This window comes from Drosophila guanche, unplaced genomic scaffold (genome assembly GCF_900245975.1).
Source record: "Drosophila guanche unplaced genomic scaffold, DGUA_6, whole genome shotgun sequence".
In the NCBI taxonomy this organism is placed as follows: Eukaryota; Metazoa; Arthropoda; class Insecta; order Diptera; family Drosophilidae; genus Drosophila; species Drosophila guanche.
Window position 1 is genome coordinate 8,536,941 of NW_022995746.1, and position 22,444 is coordinate 8,559,384.

Here is a 22,444-nt window from a genome sequence, read left to right on the forward strand (position 1 = left end):
TACCATTAACATGGCCATGTTAACGTCACGTCCCGCTCTGCTGTTAATGCTAATAATTCTGGCTCTAACACTACGCTTCAATCAAAACTCTCACTCAATCGATCAATCAACAGCGCGATCGATATCGCTTGCGCGTCCGCGCCCAAGACAAGGGCCAAGCTCCTTCCTATGCCGATGTTGATGTTGAGTTAGATGTCGTCGATCGCAATAATAAGCCCCCCATTTGGGATAAGAGCGTTTATGGGCCGATTCACATACGCGAGAATGTCACTGTGGGTACGGTTGTAACATCGGTTAAGGCAAGGTTTGTATAGCCAAAAACACATACTCTCTCGTTCTTCCTTCATCGCAAAATCTACACACAATTAACACTAACATGAGAGTCTAACAGCTGTCTGTAAAAGTCTCCTAACATAGTCTAGCTAACAGCATTAAAACATTTGGCTAACATAGCATTTAAGCTCTCCTTACGGTGTATTTTTAACATCCGGTCGATGTTGCTGTTATTCCCTCTGCAACGTGAAAGCTTTACGATACACAAGTACTTTTTGGTGTTCGTAAAAGCTCCCCCAAGTTTCATACCATTTTTTGTGGTCCATCAACAAAGTTCGAACTAAAAAAAAAGTAATTTGGTATGGAATAAAAATTCAAAATCTGGAAAACTTGTTGCTGGATTTTATTTTGTAACGAGCAATCCTTTTTGCATTTTGATGCGGTTCCCGATGGAACTCCCTACACATTTACCCTCTTTTTGGATCTGCTCCTGCTTCTCTGTCTCTGATTTATCCCCCATTCTGTGACTCAAATTCCCCCCAAAGACATGAACAATTAATATGCCTGAAACATTGTGAGGATCGTAATGAAATTTTTGGTGTTGGTTTTCAATTAATGGATACGATAAATTAACTAAATATCGTACAAATACTCCAAACAAGGTTGCAGTTTAGTTTTAAGCTCTAGGAATTACAAGGTAAATACTCGTACTCATATACAAAGTGTTCAAAAATGTTAAAAAGCAATAGTCAAAAACTAAAAGAATTATAAACGGAGCAAACTGTAAAAAGTATGCTACAAAAATTGAACTAAAATGCACAAAACCCAATATTCGTTTCTTAAATTTAAAACCATTTAGTTGAGACTATTTCCTATATTCATTTTATAGCTACCTTAAACCGTTTTACATTTTGAAGGCTAGGGTCGAGACAATATAAAATAATTTGCACTGCATTCAAAAGAAAAGAAAATTTTTAATATATTCGAGCAAAAAGGCCTTATAAGAAAGTTTCCTTTAAAGTTTTAATATATATATTTTTTTTTTTCAATACGTTTTTACTCCTATTTAAAGAGGTGTTGGCTTACAATTTTCATTTTTTGTTTTTTATCCATGAAAATCCAATCTATTTAATTCAACTTTTCTAGAACTTTGAAAAAATGTTGCAACTATATTATGTACTTTTGTTTTTTGCCTTTTTCCTGAAAACAAACAAAAAATACCGTATTAACCAACAAATATCGACGTGTCTCGTCATTTTTGCAACGCCTTGCTTGATTTTGAAAAACAAATACTTGATACCAAAACCGATTTTTGATATGCATATATCCGTGAAATGTATATAAAATACAGCGCGAGACATACAAGTTAGAGGCCATGGCCCAAGACAAGGGCTATCCGCCATTATCGCGTACTGTCGAAGTACAAATCGATGTGGTCGATCGGGCCAACAATCCGCCCGTCTGGGATCATACTGTCTATGGGCCCATATATGTCAAGGAAAATATGCCCGTTGGCGGCAAAGTCGTCTCGATCAAAGCCAGGTCTGTTCAATTTACAATTGACAAAGTTTAACACATCTCTCAAAAAAATCAACAAAAATCAATTAAAACAAAAAAAAATACATTTTGCTTAGTTATTTAATAAGAAATATGTAAACTTTTTTGTTTAATATTTTCATAGGTGTATTATCTTTTTGTGTTCATACTTTATCGGTTATTGGTGTCATATATGTCTTGCCATTGAGTTACTTTGTGTGTTCTGAATGTTTGTTCCTAGCTGCTCCTTAGATATTGAATCCTGTGAAGAGGGGTTCATTGAAATCTACAATTTCCATGGGCACTCTCCTCAAACCCGTTATTTACACCTTTTAGTGCTCCCTTTCCCATATCATCATCCCTCCCATAGCATCCATCCATCATTTATAATGCACTCCAAAACTGCACCAGTGATATAAACACAACTATAAGCTGAAAATGCACAAACCACACATTTATGAGAACTGCACAACATATTTTGTTTAACATTTATTTTGCTTAGTATGCATAATATGGGTTACACGCAGAGGGGAAAAATACCATGAAATCTTATTTTCATAGAGCTGAAATTTGTTCTTTACTAGAAGCCACTGTCTGTTACTGAATTGAGAGGTATGCCTTTCCATGTCAATAAACATGATTTACTTCCATACTTGGAAATTAGAAGCGATTAATAGATAATAATTATGGTTCAAAAGATACAGAAAATTGTTAAATATTCTTATTGAAGTAAATCAATTATTCTCCTCTATTATCTAAATAAATTATATTTGTAGCCACAAATAGGAATGATTGATGCAGTACACTGAAATATCAAGACATTCTTTCAGCAGTAAGGCGATCGAATAGCAAATTCCAAAGATTTTAAAAGCAATTTCCATAATTTTATTACCCAAAGCTGTTTAATTTTAATGAAAATCTCAGTCAAAATGTTAATTTTCATTACTCTTCAAGGGTATTTCATGCTCGGCTAAACTTTTCAAACTTTCCCTTCTCCTTTTGGGTATTTTTTTTTCTGGACGCACATGTCCATAAACTGCTGCACAAACTGGAAAGTGTGTATAAACCAAGGGCCCGACCTTTGCCGCATGATGAGGTGGGTCAGTTTCAATTACCTGCCACTTAGTGTCAGCCAGTGGCTAAAAAATAATATAAATCCCAACTATTCCCAAGGAGAGAGGGCATGCCCAAAGGGGTTGGGGATGGGAGAGTGAAAAAGTTTATTTTAAACAAAGTTTTTGTTTTATATAATTGCAATTAAAAAAAGAGAGAAAAAACTTGAAGAAGAGCACTTAAATGACTTCTGGGTGGTGAAGAATACCATCGCAACTCTGGGATCTTTGTGCGGTCCACCTCCGCCCCACTCCAGGGATAAATTCACTCTCTCTGGGATCTCTCTTTGCGGGGAGCGTTTTATCTTCGTGGCAAACCAGCCACATGGCACTGGCATTTTAATTATGCGTCAGTCCAAGTCAGTTTTTATATTATCCTCTTCCCTTTTTTTCACCATGCATTTTCCCTTCTGTCGCACTCAAAGCAAATGCACTTAAAACCAAAGGCTAAAAATATACAAACCACAAAAAAAAAAGTAAAAATAAAATAAAATTAAAAATGATGCACATACGCACCTGCACAGAGTCTGAGATTTAGCCTGAACCTGAATCTATATTAGAGTTTAGTTTAGTGCCCTTAAGTACACTTCTTTTCTGTTCCCCAGCGCAATATAAAGGAAATTACAATCTATTAAACGTGCTTGGATTTCTGCTTTTTGTGTTATTTTTCTTCAGTTCTTGGCCTTAAGCATTCTCTTGGTTTTATTGTAATTTTTGTTGTTGATATAAAAAACATTTTTCGTCCACCTTTCCCTTTGGTTTACGTTTCTCTCTCTCTTTGCAATTATCTGGTCATGTCCCAGCACAAAAACAACAACAATTTGTTAACAATATGTATATATACATTAGAGAGGGGCCCAAGATGCCATTAGGAGAGGGTTTAAGTGTTGAGACGCCCCCAAGTGTGGGGCGTGTATCATCGTAATTGTATTTGCTCTTGAGGCGCCTCGAGTTCCCTATTGTGTGTGCGGCCCGAGGCAAGGTTGAGGGCACAAAAAAATATGCATATCCATAGCTAGAGCAGCTTCACATTTTGTTTTTTTTTTTCTAATTTAAATTATAGAAAATAGTTGAAACATTCTAGAAGCAAAACTAAATGAAGCAACAATTGTGCTCAGTGTACAGAAATAAGTATAAATAATATTTTCCATACACTTTCTTATGGTTTTACCAACACACAATCAAAGAAATTTAATGAAATCTACTCACACCTTACATCCAAATCACACAACAACAACGAAGAAAAAACAAAACAAAACGAAAATAAACCTCCAAGAAAATTTCATGCAATCCATAAAAAATTACCCCCACCCACCATTCCACCCATTCCCACCCACTCCGCCATGAATTTTTCTCCTCATTTTTTGAGCCATTTTGTTTGCCCTTGGCAACATTTTTGCGCAGTCTGACAGTTTTCATTTATTCTTAAGACCCGGCTCTTAGGGCTCTTTTTTTGTGCTGCTGCTGCTGCTGCTGCCATCTTTCTGTCAGCTGCAAGTGTTGTCCAAGCGCAAATAATACATATATAAATTATATTTTATATATGTATATTGTTCCCCTGATTTTTGCCTAATTTGTTTTTCATTATCATATGCTGAAACCGAACCGGAACCCGTACCCCCATTTCCAACACCCTGAAATGGCAATTACATTTTTTGAAGCCATTTTTATGTTGTTTTCCCCATCCGATTTTCATTTTCGGTTTCCCTCTGCTTTGCGGAAAAAATTATATGTATTTTTCGTTTGCACAAAAGACGCTTTAAGGAATTTATCGTGCAGCAACAAATTCTTTTTGAATGCACATCATTTTTAGAGCAAGAATTCTTTTTATGCGTCGTTGTCTTTGAATTTTGTCATGTTGCATGTCGTATTTTTTAAAGAGAGTATATTTTTTGTGTGACTGTGTGAATGTACTTTAAAGCAAGAGAAAGTCCAGCCAGAGGAGAGTTTTCCCGGAAGCTTATAAGAACGTTCTCTTGATTACATTTTTTCATATTAAAGTAATTGATTTTTGATAAATGAAATAAACATTTAACAAGTCCATTTCGTAGCCTAACCATAATTTCATGTAGAAACTTAACCTTTTTTCTATAAAATATAATTATTATAACTTAACTAATATCTGAATCATATCTTCTTCGGCCTGGACGTCTGCAGTTCGGGTATTGAAGGCAATCCCACAGTTTTCTATCGATTGATGCCTGGGTCTACGGCTCAAACGAACAAATTTCATACGTTCTACTTGCAACAAAGACCGGATAATGGAGATACTTGGGCGGACATAAAGGTGAATCATCCGCTGGACTACGAAAGCATCAAGGAATACAATCTAACCATACGTGTTGAGGTAAGAATTCAATTTGTAGTTTAAACTGGTCGTAAATCTAAAACAGAAGTTTTTCGTGGGCTCAATTAGTAATTATTTGATTTGAAAAGTTTTAATTACTTGCGCGAGTTTGCAATGCAAATAGCAGAGGGTTGAGCTTTTCCTGGCTTTTCCAAATTCATTAAGAAGCAACTGATTGACTGACTGACTGACTGACTGACTGGTTGAATAACTAACAGCCCCGTGGCTGAATGGCTGAATGGTAATCAGTTGCATTACCAATCAAAGTCAAGTTTGAGAGGTATTGAAGCCTCATTACGCGGACCCTTTCGCAAAGAATGCCAGACAAAATAAATGTAGAATGCTGAAATATTAATGGGAATTCCAGATAAACCGCAGTGCATCGCACATTGCATCTAATGAAATGCCATAAAAATCCAATTCCACAAAAAGATATTTCCACCCATTTCCCGCTTCAATGTTCAGGTAATTAAATATCACCGGCTTTCACTTTAATTCTGTACAAATGACTGAATAAAAGCTAATGGGCCCCAGTGGGGCTGTCGGCGCTTCTGTAAAGGGAAACAAAGTTTCAAAATTATTTGCGGTTTCATCCATGAAATTTTTAAATATATCTGCATTCGTTTGACAAAATTTTCGAATTAATTTTTAATGTTAGTTTTTTTCCCTTGCTGTTGCTTTGTTTTGTGGTTAGACAATAATGTCAAACATATAGTTTTTTGACGTGCTTGTGGTTTCTGTTGAAATTTGGAGTGCGATTTGAAAGCATAAATAATTTGCTGGAAATGTTTAGATGATGATTTAAAGGAGAAATTTACTATTTTATAAGTGATACTCGTTTAATTTAAAACAAAAATATTTTACCACACAAATATTCACTCTCTTCTGAATGTTTGATAACTCTTTGAGTAATTTTCGCGCCCGATTCAGGGCTGTTTTCAGGGAAGCGTTTTGCTCCATATCCTTTCAACTAGCATCGCAAACAGTTGCCCAGCGATTGTGCCAATTAATCAAAGTTCTGGGGCCCTTCCCACCCCCACAAAACCCATCATCATCATGGCCAAAAACGAGCCTAATTACGGCCATGTGTTTACACAGGAAAATGTGGAATAAACAGAAAATAAATAATTCATTTCGGGGAGACACGTCTGTCGTCTCTTCGTCCAAGTTCTGATGGCTGTCAATGGGAGTGTAAACATGTGTATTCCCATATTGATTTCATGTGCATTGATTAATAACGTAATGCCGGAATATGAATGCCAAATTTTGTGCAAATAGAATCCGTAATATTAACAAGGCCAATAGCCAACGACAGTCTGTCACAACTCAGATGTTGTGTAATAAAGCAACTAATAAATGACAAGTTGCCAATCAGATGTTGCTCTATTGATTGATGTTGTTTAATCAATCCTACGACAAAGGATTCCTCCACAAATTTGCTCTTTCTGCATTACACCAAACTTTTGATTAAAACACCTTCGAAATTCCCCACTTTACACGTGTTCCACTCTAGCCAACAGTATTTGAAATATTTTTTAATCAACCTCGTTTGACTTTTATTGCAAATTAATATACAAATATTTAAGCGAGGCGAAAAAAATTACTCATTAAACACACTTTATTGCTTAATTAAAAAACAAACAAAAACCTAAAGAAAGAAAGAGAAAAAAAACGTTATGAAAAATCAAATATCCCCTGAACCCTTTTTTAATATTGGTTTCCACTAACACTCACTGACTTTACCCCATTTACTCTTTTGCAGAATAACGGAGCCCAACAATTGGCATCGGAAGCGACCGTTTACATAATGCTCGAGGATGTTAATGATGAAATACCGCTATTCACCGAACGCGAACAGGAAACGGTGCTGGAGGGCGAACCGATTGGCACCAAAGTGACACAAGTGAATGCGATCGACAAGGATGGCACATTCCCCAATAATCAGGTGAGTGTAAAGGAGTGGGTGAAGGAGCGGGTGCGGGTGCAGGAGGGTTGTAGTACCAATGTACTCGAAGAGAATGTCATCGAATGGAGCTCGAATGGGACTCGAGTGAGGGGTGTAGGGTGCATGTAGGTGGAATGGCCGACGATTGCAGTAGCAAATTAATGGTTGGCGTACGATGAAGTCGCCAAAGAGAGACTGAGAAAAGAGAGTAAAAGCTATTGACAGGTGAGAAGATTGAGAGGTAATAAGAGAATGGTAATGGAGGAAAAGAAAGGGAACAAATTTAAAGGGGCAGATATCTGTATTATAAATGAATGACATTGTGGGGTTTATTTTGGAGATTACTGGAGAGTGGAGATTGTCATGATATTACATATCTGATAAATGAATTATGAACAGTAAATTGTTATGATTTATCATAGATTTATTGTATAAGCTAGTCCAAATATTAACCCTTAAATCTAATCAACTGTAACAACTTTCGATCTCAATGAGTACAACCCCCACTGAATGAAAATTCAACCCTTTTGAAATTACTTTCATCATCTTGTTCCATGTTTCACTCGGTTCTTGCTCCCAAATGAGGTTGCCTGGCCGCCCAATTTATCTCCTTCTTAATTTTGTAACCCTTTCACGCTTTTGTAATTGTTTTTTTTTTTTATGGCTATACGCCGTGTCCTTCGTCCTACGTCCGTCCATTTGGCCATCAGCTGGCAGCTGGCAGCTGGCTAATAAATGTCAAAGAGTTAGCATTTTTGCACGCCTTCCAAGTGTGTGCTAAGCCCTTAGATGGCCCAGGCCCAGCCAGCGAGAGGGAAAAACGAATGCAAAATGCAGAACGGAGCTGCCCTTCTTCTCCTGGAGCACCCGGAGCGGTTGTCTTTTGTGCGTCCGATGATGGAGGGACATGGCGGGTTGGATGTTGGATGTTGGATGTTGGATGTAGGGCCTTTCAGGCAGACCCCTCAAGCCACACTCGCGATTATAATAATATGGCACTTTGGCGAGTGGTCGACGACGCGACGTTGGCCATTCTTTTTACGGGCAACCACAGTTTGTGTCCCCAAGCCAAGTAATTTGCATGTACGCGTGAAATGTCCGCACTAATTAGCGTTTTCATTTATAGTCCCCGACCACACAGATCCCCGATTCATGGAGCCACCGCCCGAATGGCCCTGAACGGGACTCTGGAACTGGATTTGATTATCATTACCGTTCCGCTTTAATGTCTGCAAGGCGGTAATTAAATGTTCGCCCCACTCTCCTCTCACTCTCGGAACTTAATTTTTAATTTGTCTCCTTTTGATGCTATGTGTGGCCCTGACCCATGTCGAGCGTAGGAAACCCATGAGAAACCCATGTTTTAATTAACACCAAAAAAAAAAACACAAAATTCTACTTCCAGGTCTACTACTACATTGTCGACTCGCCGCGAAACGAGGGAAAAGAGTTTTTCGAAATCAATCTACAGAGCGGCGAAATCTTCACCAAAACCGTGTTCGACAGAGAGAAGAAGGGTGCCTATGCCCTGGAGGTGGAGGCCCGCGACGGTGCCCCCTCGGCACGACCCAACAGCAATGGACCCAATTCAGGTGAGTGGCAAATAGTATTCTCGTTGAGCAGTTTTCGGTAACCTCCAGTGGAAGAACAAAAATGTTGAACATTTTTCCATTCATGCAAAAATCGTAGATGGTAAATCTGTTGAACTTTTGAAAGCGTTAAGATTGCATAAAATGCATAAAATATTGTAGCAACAAATTCGTTAAGTTCCCCAGTGCAACCGAATTTCACTACAAATGGCAGCAAATAAATTGTACACCGAAATTCCCCAGACCCAAAAACGAATTCGTTCTACAAATATTGACCAGACCTAGAGCGAATGGGTGGGGTTGGGGGCTTTATTTGGCTCTACATCAGGTTGTATATCTGTGGGTGAGTGTGTTTAGTCAAGTGCATTTGGGGCATTTTATTTATGCGGCATGTTGGCCAGGCATTTGCCACACATTTGGTGTGTGGCGGAGCACCACCAGGACTTCAAAAACATTTCACATCAGTCCCCTGCCTGCGGACTGACGGCAGCCTCTGCTGAATGGCTAAGCTGGTTGCCAAAATATTTGACATAGGTGCGGATTGTCGAGCGAATGAGCGCACAGATTGCAAAACTAAAATCATTTAAAATTAAATGATTCACTTTAATGCCTTGGGACTTTCAGGGAATTCATTTTTATCCTGCCTAAACACACAAAAAATAAATAAAGAAACAATTAAAAGCAATGTCAGAAATGTCAGCGTACAAATTTTGATTGTTAGTTGTGCCCTATATTGTTACAACACAGTTTTTACAATATTTCAAAGCCTTGGCGTCATTCTGTTGTTTGCTGTTCATTAAAAATTTCCCCTGAAACGGCAATCAATTTTTTGGTTGAGGCCACTTCTCATTCTCTGCCGAGTGCTGGAGCGTTGATTTTATTTTCTGTGTGTATGTGTTTTTTTTTGCGCTCTTTCTGCGGGCTGTTAAAATGCTTTTCAATTGTTTAATACATCGCCAAGCCGTACATAAGCTTGTGGCAAATGGAAACAGTGAAAAAAGTATATACATTCGAGTCTGTATAGATGTTTGTACAATTGAAAATAATGTGCAATCAACATGAGCGCGTGGCAAGACAAGGCTTTTGGCCCTGAAAAACGAAAATTAAAAAGTTTTCCATGTTTGTGTTTGTAAAGGGAAAATGGTTAGGGAAATAGGATGGAAAAACGAGTGTAGAGGCAGAAGCACAGATAGATGGAAATTACCAACAGTTGCTTACAAAAATATTGATACTCAAGCTATGGGAAAGACCGTAGCAAGTTGTTTGTGGAAAAGTTGTGGCAGGGTTTCTGGACTCTTCTCGAGTGGAGGCGAATGGGCCTCGGCAGCAGCTTGCGGTTTTGCAATTTCGGCCAACACCAAACAGAGTAGGATCTTGTTTGGAGAGCAGGCAATAAACTATTGTTAAATGTATGCTAGGCCATGGCTATGCGATGATTTGTTTCCGTTCTGCTCCAGTTTGTTTCCGTTTCTGTTTTCGGTTTCGCTGGCGCTTTTGCTGATGCAATGCCAAGAGTTGTTCCGGTTTTTAATTGATGTTTCACTATTTGTTTTTGCACGGCAACTGAACCCAACGTTCGGACATATATTTGTATATTTTGCGGGTGAAATGAAACATTTGTTTGCCAACCGAAAAATGCTGAAAATGTACATTGTAAAATGTATTTTATTTTAGAGGGAATTTAACAATACATCAGCAAGAGTTAATATTTTTTGACTTGGCTGCTTTTAAACACTTGATTGTTGGCTTATGGCAATTCATAGAATTCTCTTTAGTTTTCACTTTAAATTCATTCTTGGAACTGAATTGTTCGTATTTCATGCACGTCCACAGGTAGTTCTTTGTCATAGCTCAACCTTCAAAAACTCTTTTCATTTCTGTCTATGTCGGTTAACCCATAAATATTATGGAAAGCTGCAATGTTTAGAGTAAATTTCATGCAATCGAGTCAAATAACAGACAAATGCAATTTCTAGGGGATTACCGCGAGTAGTATCTTTCTTCTTTCTCTTTGTAGACTTTTATTTAATGTATTTCTATCTTGTCGTTTTGGCACCGTGTCCAAAGTGCTGAGTCCTCGGCTTTGTTCCGTTTCACTTCAATATTTTTCCTGTCACTTTTAGCGCTTCGCATTGACATTTTGTTGTTTACTTTTTTCCCGAGCTTTATGCTGTTTGTTGTCAAGTTTTCTATAGTTTTTTTTTCTATTCATTTTTATTTGTACCTGAATGCGTTCGCAGCGCTTTGACTGCATTTGTTTGCAATTTCGCTTTCACCCCCCATTGTGTGGTTTCGCTGGATTCCGTTTTGCATTAGGAGCAAACTCATTTTATTTTTGGGTCTTTGAGCATTCCAGGCGACCTCGTGACCTCTTTAGATGTTTTCGGGTTGCTGTGTGGCCACAGCTGCGTTTTCCTTGCATTTTCCGCTTCATTTGGCAAGCAGACCAGACCCGAGGGAGAAAGTCATACGAAAAATCATTTGTTGCCTAAACAACAAACATATCTGTTATCCCAGCGTCCCACACGCACACTCCGATATACAAATAAAGATACACAGATTCAGTTATCAATGGCTTGTTTTTCTTTCTATGTTTTCCTTTCGCTTGTTTTTCCCGTATCTGTGGAACGTGCTCTTTTTAGTTATGCATACTTTTAGGCTTAGGGGAGACATCGCCTGCACGCACCGCAGCCTTTTGGCTCCTTCATGCATAAATTGCGCCAACGGGCAACCGAAAACAGCAACAAGAATTTAAAGGTACCACAGGCAGCCGAACACTTGCATACCCTTGCCGTTTTTCAGCTTTTAAAGTAGAGTTAATCTACCCCTAATTTGCATATGTTTAGTCCAACCATCCATTCCTTTCGTTGTCACAAACATCCTGTCCAATTCGTAGGTATCTCTGTGACCGATAGAGTAAATCTAACCAAAACAACAAACAAACAAACAAAACATGACAAATGTCGGAAAGTTACATTTTAAGCATCAGTGAATTGGCCCAGAATACATAGAAAAAGAGTTATCCGTTGGGGGGAATCTCTTTCTGCTCCTTCCAAAATTATTATTATTTATTCCTGCATTTTCCTTGGCTAGAAAATTGAGCCACTGCCAAGGGCAAATTAATCCCTTCCTTGACACTCGTAAAAATCGCATTAAATGAAAGAAGCAAAATTTGCATGATATGCCCGAGTGGACGACCAAGGGCAGAAAACCCTAACAATAGCCCAATTGTTACACACATCATAAATTCACAGGCAAAATTGGGAGGCAGGACTCTCCCTCTCCCTCTCCCTCTCCCGAGCTCCCTCTCTCTGTGTTTTCTTGGGGTACGTACACACTTCAGGGCATAAATGCTTTCCAGCAGTTGTCTAATTTCTGGGGCGGAAATAAGTGCTCGTAAAAAATGTTCAGGCACATAAAAATCCACTCCCAATACAGAGAGCCATAACCATTGAAGGTTGGGGCTAAAAGTAAGGAAAAAACTATGGAAACCTTCTAAACATTCTCATATCATATTCGATAATGTTTTCATGTCCTGCCACGTCCTGCCACCCATTCAATTTATGACCTTCTTGCCTTTTGCCACATCAAAATTTTTGTGCTCGACTCTTAACTATTTGTAAATAGTTTGCTGAATTCTTGGGGTTTTCGCATTTCATTTCAACTTTAAACTGTTTCTCGCATATTGCGCACACGCAGTGATGTCATCGAAGTCATCGAACAATAAATGGTCGCCAAGTCGGGAATTTCCTTTGCAGCCAGAGACCATTAATCTTGATTGCAGCACTCCATCATTTATGATCGATGTTTGAGCGTTGTTCTGTCCGGTATAAATTGATTTCTGCGTAAGGGAAACTTCAAAAGAAAACTCTTGACTATCTACATATATTTTTGATGTCAATTTAATGTACATTTGATTTTTATCCAAATTTAACAATGTTTTTTCCTCTTTCTCATTGCAGGTATGTAAAAAGAAACTTTTTTATTAGAAATCAATTGAGAAAAAGCGAGTTTCACAAATAGCGGGTATGTTGAATCTTTTTATTTATAAATAGGAAAAGTACTAACAAGTTTGGGCTGTTGAAAAAAGGTAGAAGAAGAGGCTATTTATATTGAAATAAAAGGAAAGAAATCGTGGGCTAAAAATGTTTAAAATTTAAAGGAATGTTTCTTATAAATTAAAGCCAAACATCCTTTACTTTACATCAAACCAATAAAAACTGTAATTGTAATTGTCAGAATATCCCAATTTTAAGCTCCTTAGTATCAGTTTATTCCATTAATTAGATAAAAGACCGAGAAGAATATTTTGAAAATGATGATAAATTATACTCTATTTTTGAAATTAAAATGTAAAGCCATTTCATTACTCCTTCTAATTAATCACCTCGGCTGTAAGTGCAAGAAAGTTATATTGTAAATCCACATAAAACACTATCCTTGTCTGAGTCGCTTTAATCGGCTCCTAAATGCAAACTCTTGGAAAACTCTCAACCCTTTCGCAATCGATTTGCTCTGCCAATTAGATAAAAGCCCCTGACAATTCCCAGACTGTTGCACTTATCCCTGTTGCACAAGAACAATGCCAGAAAGATATGCACTGTTAATATTTGTCCAGAGCTACGCCAAACAATTTGTCAAAAGCAAGCCCCAGGCACTGGGTCTGAGCCAGAGGGAGGAAAAAAGAGTTGAGAGAGAAAAACGTTGAGGAAAAATATTTCTGAACACTCACACGCTATCTGTCCGCTCTCTCTGTGTCTGCGTGTGTAGAAGAAATCATGAAAAATGGCATTTCCACATTGCCAACTTCATTTCCGTTTTTGCATCCTTCCGAATGGTCAGAGAGTGGCAACAAGTCAACAAGTTGGCCCAAGTGGCAGCTGCATTTACCAAACGCTGAAGAGGCCCCGACAACCAACGTCTTGAGGAATGCCCAAAGCTTAAGGAGAGCTGAAAGCCCCCCCGGACAACTATATAAAGTAGAATCTAGAGAAAGGAGGAGTCTGTGTCCGAGCTCGCGTCGAGTAAAGTAAACGCAAATATGTACTTTCGACCATTAAACAAAGCACTGGATGGCAGGCACTTGGGCCAATTTGCAGCGTTTTCTGGTAACCGCCTGATAAACAACTTGAAATATTTAAGCGCTCTTTATTCGCCAGTCCCTTAACCCAGTTCGCACTCGTACTGTGTTGTACTTGGGGCATCTTTAATTTGCATAAATCGCCTTTAATTCGGGGAAGCATATTTAAAGACTTAGCCCCCCACCGACAGTGGGGTTTCCTGAAATAGACACTGAGCCGAGTCAATTGCGTTTTCTAGAGCAATAAATCTTGGAGATTATTTTAATTTCATGCAAACTATTTCAAGCTGAGCTGCGTTGAGATGCCTGTCAACAACTTTTGCGACTCCTCGAGAGCGTTGTCCCACCAGCCACCATCACATAGCAGCGGCTGAACAGAGACAACACTGAGCGGGAAACAGTACCAAAAAGATAACAAAAAGTTGCCGAACCAACACAAAAAAAATTTGCCAGCCACCAGAAGCGAACACTGAGTGAAACAAAATGAGGTTAAAGTCCACAAACGCACACACACACACAGAGGTACGAAGCTGAGAACGAAGTGCGAAACTTCGTTAATTACTCGCGGTTCTGAGAATCGCTTTCACTATGTGACTTCTCTCTCTCTCTCTCTCTCTCATTGAGGAATCTAATCTTTTTCGAAGCCTTAACAGAGTGAGAGCCGAAAGGAGAACTTGGAGCTCTGTTAAGTCAAGCCACGAGTGTGGATTTCTTTTGGAATGAATGTTAGCAGTTTTTATAGTTGAGTTCTGCTCTGTTGTCTAACATTCTGCAAGTCTACATTTTCTGTTCGTGTATCAGAGAATCACTTAACAGCTACGGAAAGAAACGGATTCCATTTACTGACAACATTTTAAGTGTAAAGTTTTCCGTGCTACGCTCTCCTAGTCCACACTGTTAAAGAAGGCTTTTCTGTAAAACCTCCTAAAGGGAATCCTTTTCCGAAATGTAGCAGTTGTAGCAGCAATTCCCCTATTTAAGGTTTAACAGTCAATGAGGGGAAATATCTTAGCCGGCATCTACTGCAATCTGAGCACAAACATTTCATAGATAGAAAGGAGAAATACTGTTAACAACAGTCCCTAGGTGCACTGCCCCAACATACGAGTATATGTTTAACATTCGAAATAGTGTTTGCTGTAACATTTTCTCTCACAAAATATAAACGACTGCTCTCTCTCTCTCTCTTGTGGACCGCATGTTAAATCAATTCGTGTGCGTGCCGCACTCTGAACTGTTGGCACTCCCATATCCCACGAGCGGGTTAACAGTGCCGGCTTTTGGGCAGGTCTTTGAACCTTTTCGCCCCAACTATTCGTCTATATGTGTGTGTAGTATTTGTGTGAATGGGTAAGGACTCTTTGGTGGAACTTCCCCTCTCTGCCGTACGGACGACTGCTGTTCATGGCGCTTCTGGAGGGCGCTTCGGAACATGTTGAGCAGCCATCGAAGCGCAATGCAATGAAATGCATCCTTATGTGCCATCAAAAATGCGAATCTGTTGAATGGGCGGATACGGAGAAAGAGTGTTAAGTGCTATTTGATGATCATATTAATGCAATTTTCATTCGCCCTGACCTTGACACCCATCCGCATATCCATTTTCCTTTTTTTGCAAGAGATTTCATTTGATTCGAGTGTTCAATGGCAGTAAAAATCAGTGAAATCCTTTAAGTTGCAGCATGTCCTTGACAGTTCGACCGCCTCCCAGCAGGCAGCTCTTTGAACTTGGAAAATGAATTGAAAAAGAGGGACTTTTCCTTTGTGGGCGTGTCTGGGGTGTTCCACCCCTTGAGTGGAATATTTATGGCGCAGCACTTTGGGCCCACTTTTCAATAAACTGCTTAGTCGCTGCCAGGAGAGCCCACACACACACACACAGATGTTCGAGTATCTGCTGCATCGTTTGGTGATTTATTGATGGGGTGGCTTTCACACCCTTGCATCTTGTTGCTATCAAAAGTGCAAATAAATTACACCTTTTGGCCGCGAAGGCAAAGAACTGTCCATTCGGCACAATGCAAGTCTACAACAAAAGAACATGCATGGAGGGTTCATGCCGAAAGGAAGTTCAGGCGACATCCACTCCTTAAGGTGCATTCTCATTGTGGTGGCGGCCTGTAGCCTAAGCGTTTTCTGATGAGGCAACGCACTTGGGGCCCCACTTAAAGTCATGCAAATTGAAGTTCCACCGACATTCTCCAATGGTTTCAATTACGTATCAACATTTCCCAAACATTTAATTAACATTCTTGGGGGCAAGTGTTTCAGGAATTGTTTTAATTGCCACAAGAATTTGCAGGTAGTTAGTTGGTGGTAGTTATTCGAGGAATTTGCTTGTGGCCTGTGTTGCCCATTAACGTGGCCCTGTCATTCAGTCAGTCTCCCATTCACTTTGACATCGTGGTGGACGCCTTCAAACGTAAATGACACGTGTCAGAAGTCAGTTGCAGAAAGTGGCAACAACACCAGCAGCAACACCAGTGGCACACCTACACACACACAGACGCATTTAATTGTTAACGAAGCAGAAATTTCTTCTCACCAATAGCGCACTCTATGGCAAACAGTCCAAAGACTTTTTGATCAACTTGCTGCGAAAATAGTTTGTTAAATGTTAAAACAAGCAAATATTCTTTTAATTCTTTGCTTCGAAAGCTCTTTTGAAAGAGCATTTCAACTGCTGGCAATTTTATACATTTTCTCCAGTACACACACTTTTTAGGACTCAAGATTAACATCGCCCACGCTGCTTAGCACCTTTGTGGAGCTCCCAAATGATTAATGACAGCGATTTGGCTCGACGCCTCAAGGCCGGTGGGTGGGAAAGTGTTTTTCTGCTTCCTGTCCAGCCATGATGGAAATCTACTTGTTGGCGCCAGTTTTTACTGATGGACACGGACTGTGAGCCAATCAAAATTTTGTAGAACGGGGAAAGCTCGCTTCCAGAGCTGGAATGATTACCGAAAAGGCGGATGATTACGTTGTCCGCCACTTGAGCTTTGCCGACTGGCCTTTCGCATAAATTAAGCAGCTCAAAGGTTAAGCGCTCATCTGAAGCAATATCCCCACACACATAAAGGATTCTCTTTCCGAGTTATCCTCTCTCAAAGTTAAAAACTTTTTCGAACCATAAAGAAAGGAAAGGAAAAGGCAACCCCGAAGCTGCACGCAACTCATCAATTGTCAGATGCAAATGCAGGGGGCAGGCAGGCGAATGCCTGGCAAATTAGTGGAGGATTATGCTAGGAATTGCTGGGAGATAGAGGCTGCCTATCGCAAAGCCCGGCCAGAAACTTCAGGTAACGCTAACCCCCTTCTGGCTACAATATGGAATGCCAAAGAGCGAATAGAGATACACAGAAAGAGAGAAGCAGGCAACAAGAACGTGCAACAGCAGTCGTCGTTTGTCGGCATTTGTCACGTGCAGTGACAGCCAGTGGCAAGACCTCACCCCCGCCATGCTGTTCTGGTGTGGGTTGGGGCCTTGCCCCCATCGGTTTGTTTGGGAATTTGTGTGCAGCACCATTTGATTGAAAGGCTTTGCGATTGTCGCTCCTGCCACGTTGCAATATCTAACCTAAAAACCCAAAAACAAAAAAAAGAACCATGAAAAACCAGGAAAGTAGAGGGAAAAATGGAAATGGAAATTCTCTTGCACACGCACACTGCTCTCAATCAAGCCAGTCAGTCAGTCAGTGAGTCAATCAGGCAGTCAGTCATGCATTCAATTATCCAATTCAATTCATTTGAACACGTTGCACTCGAAATTATTGCGCAAGCTCTTGTTGAAACAATTTGATGAGAAGGAGACCCAAATTGAAGAGCACACAACAAACAGGAACCGTGGAAACTGTTGACTCTGGCAAAGTGAAAAGGGAAAATGCATTTTACAGATAATTTAAGAGATGCCAAAGTGGCAATGGACTCACATTTGATGTGTGATTTAACTGTTAAAATGCTAATTAAGGATAGTCCATGAGTCGGACTGTTCCACTAAATTTCCACCATTTACTACCATTTCAATTACAATTAAATCAGCAAAGTGCTAAAACGAAATTATTGCATAAACTGGCATTTTTTATGGCTTGTAATAAGGGTAATTAGAGCGACCCAAAGAACCGCAAAAAGCGAAAATCCAAATTCCAAATAAAGTACCAAGGATACGTAGGAGTAGGAGCATGTGGAGGTGGATGTGGATGTGGATTTGGCACCTACACGTGTTAGTAATTTAAATAACCTCCAACCACCTTGCTTAGTTCGTTTAGGGCCATACAAATTGCATTTCACTGGTGGACAACAAAAAAAAGAGAAAGGAAACCAGGTCAGCGCAACAAATATTTCGTATACGCCGCTGCCATGTGTACCCAGAGCGGTTAATTGATTTTTGTGCGTTCAACAGCTAAAAAAAATGCTGCCTACCTACCCAAAAAAATAGAGGAAAAACGCTAGTGACATGAATGCCTGGACAAGTATTGAATAGGAAAAAAAGATATATGTGTGTGCTTTGGCCATTGCTTTATATGGTGGATATATTTGATGGATGAAAGCCAAAGCTAAATCTACAGAGCTGGGACCCATTGAATACGCTAATAAATTGACATTGACACTTTTTTGGAGTAAATCTTTAAAGCTATTTCCAACATTCAATCAGGGAAAAATCTCCTAAAATACACACATATGAAAGTGGAATTTTGTTCGCTTTTTTCTGTGCGTTGTTCTATCGGGCTGTCCATGAACCAGTTCAAAACGCATAAAGTGTCAACTTTATCATGAGACCGCAGCCGATGGACGCCTTCCGGGGCATGCAACGCTCGCTTCTGCCACCTTTTTCAGTGCGGAAGCTAGAAAATATTACCAAAGCGTGCACATTTCGCACATTTATCGGTCGGAGGTCAGCCTCTCGACCAAAGGTGTTGGCCCCTGCATGGTGTTTGGCTTCTTTCATTTCCAGCCAAAAATCCTGCAGACACCAAAGCCTGACAGTGTGCGTGCCATAGAATGTCAGAAAATGTGGTAAATATGCATTTAAGGAAATGCTCGAAAAAAGAATTGTTGATTGGAAGAGGAGTGCATCAAGAAAATGTTGAATTTAAATAGAATATTATTATTTGTAAAGTAAGGAAAATAACATTTTGGACCTTCATTTTCCACCTGCTTATCCATATTTTTCCCACTTTTCAATACCATTTTAAGCACTATCTTCTTGTACGTTTTTTCTTACACCAACAAGAAACCCAATTTGCTTGTCACTGGCCGAACAACAGAAAAAAGTGTCAATGTAAAAATCTAACAATTTAATTAAAAACTTTATGGCAACATGTCGCTCTCGTACTTGCTCCTTCCTACTACTAACAAAAAAGAAACAAGGAAAAATACTTCATAACTTCTGTGGCTGACAATTGTGTGGCTCGAGCAAAGCGGTTCGGAGTCGAGTCGAGTCAAATAGAAAAGAAAATAAGGAAAAGCTGAAAATATTTTTCATGTAACCAATAAAAGCATAAAGTAGACCAAGTCCTCTAGCGCTGCTGGAATGGCGATGAGCATGGCAATGGAGTTTTGCTCTTGATATATTGTCATAAACGTTGACGAAAGGCAAACATCGGAATCACAAGCTGGAAAATCATCCTCATGAAAGCAAAACAAAAAGCCAGACAGTCACACTCACAGAGACACATCACACACACACTAATATAGGGAGACGACACTACAGCTACACAGCTGCTACTGACAGTGGGAAATCACATGAAAACAACATGTCGCTGACATCGAGAGTCGGGGGACTGGAGTGGTGTGTGGCGCCTGAGTGGATGAATTTTCCACCCATCCCACAAACTTTTGAGACTTGAAAAACTTTTTCAATGCTCGATATAGCTACACAAAAAATAAAATAAAAGAGCACATAGAAGACAGAAAAAAGGACAACAAAAAGTTTTCACATATTTTACTTACAATTAAATGCAATTGTTCGAGGCTCGCAGCAGCATGGCCCACGACTCTCTCTCTCTCTCTCTCTCTCTTTGGGAATTTATGATTCTTCAGCGAACGCCGCGTGCGTAAATTATGAAAATCCACTTAAACTTGCGCCAAAAGCAGAAAACCGCCAAAGGTGATGGGGGATGCTGCGGAGCTGCGTATGGCAATATCGTAACTGGGGGCTAAAAGCAAAACAAAAGTCGGAACGAAGAGACTAGACAGAACCTTCGTTGCTGCTGCTGTTATAATTGTGGTTTTCCCTTGCTGTGTTGGCACTTTTGCTTCAGCGCTCCCTTTGTGCAGAGCAAGCAGACAGGAGCCACGGAAAAAGAGCAGCAAAGAGCATTACGATTTTCATCTGGCATTCAAGATGAGGCTTAAAAACATTTCAACATCAATTAAGATTATGAGAAGGACTTATCAATAAGAATTAATAGGTGTGACGATAATAAATATAAGAGGAATTAATGGGAATTACAAATTCTATTGAAATAAATTATACTCCATTTACTAGTACATTTTGCGTTAAAAGGTCTGCATTCAATAATTCAACCATTTTCTTTGTGTAATACACACAGCTGTCGCCTTCAAAATACTTTGAGCAAACAGTCAAAAGGAAGACATGTGTAGGTAGCATGATGAAAATATGGAGTAAAGTTTATTTTTGTGCTTCATTTCGTCTTACTTTTATTCAAGTTGTATGTAAATTTTGTGATGTTCGTTGGAAAAACAAAACACAATACATAAGGGAGATGAAATGGGAGACGACGACATCATAATGAAAATACTTAACTTTTTGTTTGTTGTTTTAAATTTTTCATTACCCCTAATTAGTTATGAAAATGTCCTTTTAATTACGGGCATAATTAACTCTAATGAATTTTAATTGTTTGCTGTGCCTCCATCATGCAAATATTATTTAATCAAAAACAACTGTTAAATATTTTCCACAATTGTTATTCGCTGTCATTGTGGTTGACTGTCGTCTGTCCGTCTGTCAGTCAGCGTCTCTCTCTCTGTCCTTCGGTGTGTCATTCAGTAGTCGCTCTGTATGTCGGCATCTGTCATTTCATGCGGTTTCCGTCAAAAGTTTAATATCCACGTGTGTGTTTGTAATTGAAACCCCATGTTGCAGGTCTAACTGAGGGGTGATAATTTCTGGAACAACTCCCACATTGTACATAATTATTCAGGCTCGAGCTCAGTTAATTACAGACGGCGTTCCTTTCCGAGACTGCCACAATTTAATGAAGTAAATACTAGAGTTGTTTTTGGTAAGAAATGGTGGAACCAATTTAGGTCAAAAGATGCATAAAACTGTCAACATAACTCTTAGGTTCAGCGTCTAGTGTCTCCAGACACACTGTTTTTTTTTTGTCTTTCTTTCTTTTGGGGAGTGGAGTGGAGAGACAGAAAACAATTGCAATTACCAATTAGAAGTTTCTGGGCATTCCCTTCTTCTCTCTCGAATCCCCAGCGGAAACAATTTCATTTCAATTTTTGATTTATACGCCATGAAGTCGCAGACAAAGATGCTGTAACCAGAAAATGGAGCAGCCAAAGAGAGAGAAAGTTTCATATAAATCAAATCCAGCAATGCGTAACAATTTTGGTTAAAATGCAACTTTTATTTTTTACAAGAACTTCAAGTGCTTAAATTGAAACAAATTTAGTGATTGAATAGTTAGGAGTTTTTCTCTTTATTCATTAAATCCTATAACTTCCACCCTTAAATGCCTTTCACAAAAACTTTGCAGTTAAAATTTCAGTTAAGTTATTATCTTTTTCGCCGTGCATTAATTAAAATTCCGTGTGCAGCGAGAATCGCAGCCACAAACATGCAAAATTATTAATATTAACTAATTTAGTGAGGGGTTTGTGGACTGGTACCACATGTGGGATGTGGGATGTGGCTTGTCAACGCAAATTTTCCGTGTCGCATGCAACAAGGCAGAAGAAGTGACGACCCTTCGCCCAGAGCAACACTGTCCCTGTCACCCCCACTTCTTCGACTTCGCTCATCAGCTCAACGCTTTTGACTTTTAATATGCAAGCAACACAAAACCATCTCCAGGACCCTACCTCTGCCTCTGCTTCTGCTTCTGCTTCAGCCTCTGCCACATCCACATCATGTTTTGTTGCAGCTGAAATTATTTTGTTGGAGCAGCTCCGACGTTGAGTGTTGCTTTGTTTGAAGAGGCAGCAGCACCTCCGCCCCATTCTATCCACCACTATAAATTTATGGGTGCCTCCCTCATGGTATGGTCTTTTATTAAAGTTTTTGCCACATTTTGTTGCTCTTCTTTGCAGGTCCTGCCACGAGCCAAGAGCTCCTGCTCTTTCTCTGGCAATTTCTCATATGCAACAAAATTTGCATAAAAAATAAAACATCAGCAGCCACGCCGAAAAATTGTTGCGTTGGTATTTTTCTTTCCATTTCCTCCTTTATTCAGTGTGTGCGTGTGTGGGAGGGGAGGTCCTGTGTTCATGTTGTTATTTTTACAGTTTGGTTACCCTGTTTGGCCCCCGACTCATAAAGATATATATGCAAATTCTGTGCCACTTGGCCCACGGCCTTCTAGCCGT

At 39.5% G+C, this 22,444-nt stretch overlaps 1 protein-coding gene across 14 annotated transcripts in view; it reads left to right on the forward strand.

Moving 5' to 3' along the window:
* LOC117582550 (neural-cadherin) overlaps nucleotides 1-22,444 on the forward strand; it is a 138,680-nt gene that overhangs the window by 68,364 nt on the left and 47,872 nt on the right. For 10 of the 14 annotated variants that reach the window (XM_034270363.1, XM_034270376.1, XM_034270362.1 and 7 more), the window contains 4 exons: nucleotides 114-304; nucleotides 5,079-5,268; nucleotides 7,031-7,213; nucleotides 8,619-8,805. In XM_034270363.1, the coding sequence (XP_034126254.1) occupies nucleotides 114-304; nucleotides 5,079-5,268; nucleotides 7,031-7,213; nucleotides 8,619-8,805 (751 nt within the window). Of the gene's footprint in view, nucleotides 1-113; nucleotides 305-1,624; nucleotides 1,816-5,078; nucleotides 5,269-7,030; nucleotides 7,214-8,618; nucleotides 8,806-22,444 lie in introns of all 14 variants that reach the window. The other 4 variants (XM_034270368.1, XM_034270373.1, XM_034270375.1 and 1 more) reach the window with 1 other exon arrangement.